General features: G+C 56.0%; 1 protein-coding gene across 2 annotated transcripts; it reads left to right on the forward strand.

The window, feature by feature from the left end:
- The first annotated feature begins 236 nt into the window (after positions 1 to 236).
- Positions 237 to 3,559, forward strand: LOC119567249 (growth arrest-specific protein 1). 2 transcript variants are annotated; one of them, XM_043524217.1, is made up of 2 exons: positions 237 to 1,391; positions 3,295 to 3,559. In XM_043524217.1, exon 1 carries the CDS (start codon positions 237 to 239, stop codon positions 1,029 to 1,031), a length of 795 nt encoding a protein of 264 aa, XP_043380152.1. In that variant the 3' UTR covers positions 1,032 to 1,391; positions 3,295 to 3,559. The 2 variants fall into 2 exon arrangements, with proteins under 2 accessions (XP_043380152.1, XP_043380153.1); XM_043524218.1 differs by having other exon boundaries at positions 237 to 1,372.
- The last annotated feature ends 585 nt before the right edge of the window (positions 3,560 to 4,144 follow it).

Here is a 4,144-nt window from a genome sequence, read left to right on the forward strand (position 1 = left end):
TGCACCAGCCCAACGTGAGCCTGGGATCCGACGGCCACTTGCCCTAGGACCGGGGGAGCCCGCCACCGGCACCGGCACTGGGCCCTTCGAGTCACCTGGGGGCGGCCCGCTCGGACTGCGGTCGAGCGGTGCCCCGCGGAGCAGGCGGCAGCTGTTGCCGGGCCGCGGGGTAGGAGCGCAGGCTGGAGGCGGAGCCGGGCGCTGGAGCGCATGGAGCCCGGGGCGCCGCTCGCTCCATGTGGCTGTTCCTGCCGCTGCTGCTGTGCTGGGGCCGCGCTGGCGGCGGCGCCCCGGGGGAGCCCTGCTGGGAAGCGCTGCTCCGCTGCCAGGACGAGCCGGACTGCGGCTCCGCCTACAGCCAGTCGCAGGCGGCCTGCGAGCCGGTGCTAAGCGGGGCCGGGGCCGGGGCCGGGGCCGGGGCCGGAGGAGGGGAGCCCCCCGGCGGCTGCCCCAGCCACTGCATCGGGGCGCTGGGGCGGCTGAACCGCAGCCGGAGCGGCCCGGCCCTGGAGCGCTGCGAGTGCGGGCAGGACGCGCGCTGCCGGCTGATGAAGGCGGCCATCGAGCCCTGCCTGCCCCGGCCCTCCCGCAGCGGCCTGGGCTGCACGGCCGCCCGCTTCCGCTGCCAGCAGGAGCCCGCCTGCCGAGAGCCGCTGGCCGCCTACTTGGCCCGCTGCGGGCAGCTCTTCAACGGGCGGCGCTGCACCGCCGCCTGCCGGGCCGCCATGGGGCAGCTGCTGGCCGCGCCGGGGGGCCCCGCGCTGGAGCGCTGCGTTTGCGACGGGCCCGAGCGCCCCTTCTGCCAGGTGCTCAAGGCCAACATGGGCCGCCTGTGCTCCGGGCCGCCCGCCGAGCCGGGCCCGGACGAGGACTACCGGGACGAGGAGCGGCTCCTGCGGGAGGAGGACGAGGGGCCGGGCGCGGGCGGCGCCTGGGTGCGCTCCGGGGGCCGCTCTCGGGACGCGCCGGCCTGGCGCGCCCTGGCACTGGCGGCCCTGCCGCTGGGGCTCCGGCTCCTCTGCTGGCCCTAGGCCGGGCTGCCCGGAGCCTGGCCCGGGGCTGAGTCAGGGGGGTCGGAGCGATCTGATGCGCCGCACCACGCGGAGGGGCCCCCTAGCGTTGGAGGTGGCTGCCGTGAGCTGGAGCTGGGGTCCCGGCTGACACTCAGGGACGCTAGCCACTGGAGAAGGCCCCCGCGGGGCCCCGTTTAGAGGCGCCTTTCCCGGCGCTAGGACTCCGGCTGCTTGTCCAGCATTTCTCCACGGGCTGAGGTTCCCATACGGGTAGAGGTGACTGGAGAGGCCGAGATGCGACCTTTTCTTTGGCCCCTGGCAACATCACTTTTCCTTTCGCTGGAGGAGAGATGCAGCAGGTGACTAAAGCCTACCAGGGTGAGCCCTGCCAGGGACTCATTTTGTTTTCTATGTACTGATCCCCCTAAACTCTCAGCTCCAGGGGTAGAGCTAGTTTGAGGGGCACTGAAGGGATCAGAAAATGCTATAATCGCCACAAGATTCTTGCTCGTGTGTGGTTCATACCCGTGGACATAGGTATTCACCCAGAGGGGAGCTCTCCATTCCAAACACTAGGGCTAATAGAAGCCAGGAAATCTTCAAACATCTGGTTACAAAGCACTGAATCGAAGATGGCCCCACACTGCCCCATCTGTTCAGGGCTCATGAGTCAGGCTCCAAGAAATTGAGACTGGCTAGAAAAAAATTGTGAGATTTAAAAAATTAGGAGTTATTTTTCTTTGCCTTTGGGTTTTGAGTCTTTCGAGGGTCGTGTTTTTACACCCAGCCACACCCAGCCTTCATTAAAGAAATGAAAGTTTAGAGTGATGACAGATTTAAGAACAGCGCAAGACTTGCAATAGTTTCGCAATGAGTTGGCAATATTGTGTTGGGAAGAGTGTGTCTTGTCTAGTGCTTAGACCTGAAGATGAGGAATCTGGATGCTTGGATTCTATTGCCAGCATTTCACTGGGTGACCTTAAGCAAAATTACATAAATCCAACACCAAGATTGAGAGTGGCTTTCAAAGCACACTGGCAATAAAACAGAGTTAGCAGAGGCACGTTTTCCAGACACAGGTTTGAAAGGTCAATAAGGCCTGGCCCGCTCTCTGCCTTAATTTATCCCATCTGTGAAATGGGTTTTATCTCACAGAGGTATTGGCAGAATGAACTAAAATAATTGCCAACGCCCTGGGTAGGATGATTTAGTTGGGATTGGTATTGCTTTGAGCAGGGGGTTGGACTAGATGACCTCCTGAGGTCCCTTCCAACCCTAATCTTGTATGATTCTAATTACCTGGTTGATCCCCACTAGCAGCCTATGGCAAACCTGCTCTTGCAACCTCCTAGTTGCTGGGCCCTACAGGCCAGGGCATGAAAGGCGCTAAAAGCCCATCGGTGGTGAGCGCCCCAACCCCTGTTTGGCCATCGCAGATCTAGGGAAATAGGAGAAAGAGGAATCCAGTAGTCTGGGGTGAATGTGAGCACCCTTTTACCATCCAAGCTGAGCACTTCGCTTCTTATTCCCTCCTGCTCCCCTGTGTCCATAGCCTGGAAACTTCTCGGTATGAATTAATTTTAGCAGAATTTTTATAACCCTGACAATAGCTGTTCAGTGATCACACCAAGGCCTGCAGGTCTCTGTGGTAACCCTAGTTTCTCATACCATACACCCCCGTGCACACCCACTGGGATTCTGTTTCTCTGTAGCACGCTTCTTCCTTGTAGTCCTGCACTTTCCAGTGACTTCAGATTGGACGCTGGGTGTACAAGTAATACACTCTCCTGTGGCTCACATCCTGATGTGCCACAACAGGGACATCCAGACAAACGGACCACTCCCCAAAGTGTGCTGGGAGTCTTAGGGTTACGCCTAACTTCTATATAAGCTCACAATTTGTTTTAACTAAAAAACGAATGTACTGAGTCTCAGAGCCTGGGTCGATTGGCTGAGGCTTGCAGGGCTTGGCTGTGGGGCTAAAAATAGCAGTGCAGACCTTTGGGCTCAGGGTGGAGCCCAGGCTCTGAGACCTACCTGCGCTCACAGGGTTTTAGAGCCCAAATGTCCACACTGCAATTTTTAGCCCCACAGCCCAAGCCCTGTGAGCCCAAGTCAGCTGACCCAGGCCAGCCACAGCCATCTGGTGGGCCTCTTATTGCAGTGTAGATGTAGCCATAGACTCTAGAGCATGCCATAGGTTTGAGTTGGTCCAAAGGTCACCCTATGGTTACTCATGTTTTGTATCTACTTTAAAAAACCCATCTGCCCTCTCTTGGAGGTGCTCCGTCGCTTTTAATGCGTGCAAAGCCGCAGATCCTCAACTGCAACCAGACTTTGGCTAACCGTTGTGAATATGTATATTGCTTGGAACGTCTTTTCCTGCACACATATTTTGTACAGAAAGTAGGGGGCCAACCTGGAGGTTATTTAAGTTGTAAAATAAGCATAACCCTGTCACTATAAAATCTTTAATTTTTTCAAATTCAGCATTAGAACATGTATTTTTTGTACGATTTTGATAAAAGTTTTTGACAATGTTAAAATTCTGGTTTGGGTGTCTTGAATCTCCTTAGAATTCTTTCTGGAGTTGTGGGAGAGGGGAATGGACACAGAATAACTGCAAAAAGAAAAGGAGGACTTGTGGCACCCTTAGAGACGAACCAATTTATTTGAGCATAAGCTTTCGTGAGCTACAGCTCACTTCATCGGATGCATTCAGTGAGCTGTAGCTCACGAAAGCTTATGCTCAAATAAATTGGTTAGTCTCTAAGGTGCCACTAGTACTCCTTTTCTTTTTGCGGATACAGACTAACACGGCTGCTACTCTGAAACCTGTCATTATGCAAGGCACAGAATAATTGCAGGTGCCCAAGCCTGGCTTTTGTTTAAGGGGTTCCCGCAGTAAAGTCATTCTTGGTGGCTGACAGCAAATGTGGGCGGGTGGGTTTGCTATTCCCTTGGGCTGGGTCAGTATTGAGAACAGGGGTTGCAAGGTTCATTAATCAGACCCTGTGTGAACAGAAACGCTCATCCCCTACAAAGTGCAATATCTGGTCTGTATCCAGCTGAATAAATGATGGTTCTGTGTCTGAGCTGGGCCCTGAAGAAAGGAACTAGGGACTAGAGTG

Source organism: Chelonia mydas, chromosome 10 (genome assembly GCF_015237465.2).
Source record: "Chelonia mydas isolate rCheMyd1 chromosome 10, rCheMyd1.pri.v2, whole genome shotgun sequence".
In the NCBI taxonomy this organism is placed as follows: domain Eukaryota; kingdom Metazoa; phylum Chordata; order Testudines; family Cheloniidae; genus Chelonia; species Chelonia mydas.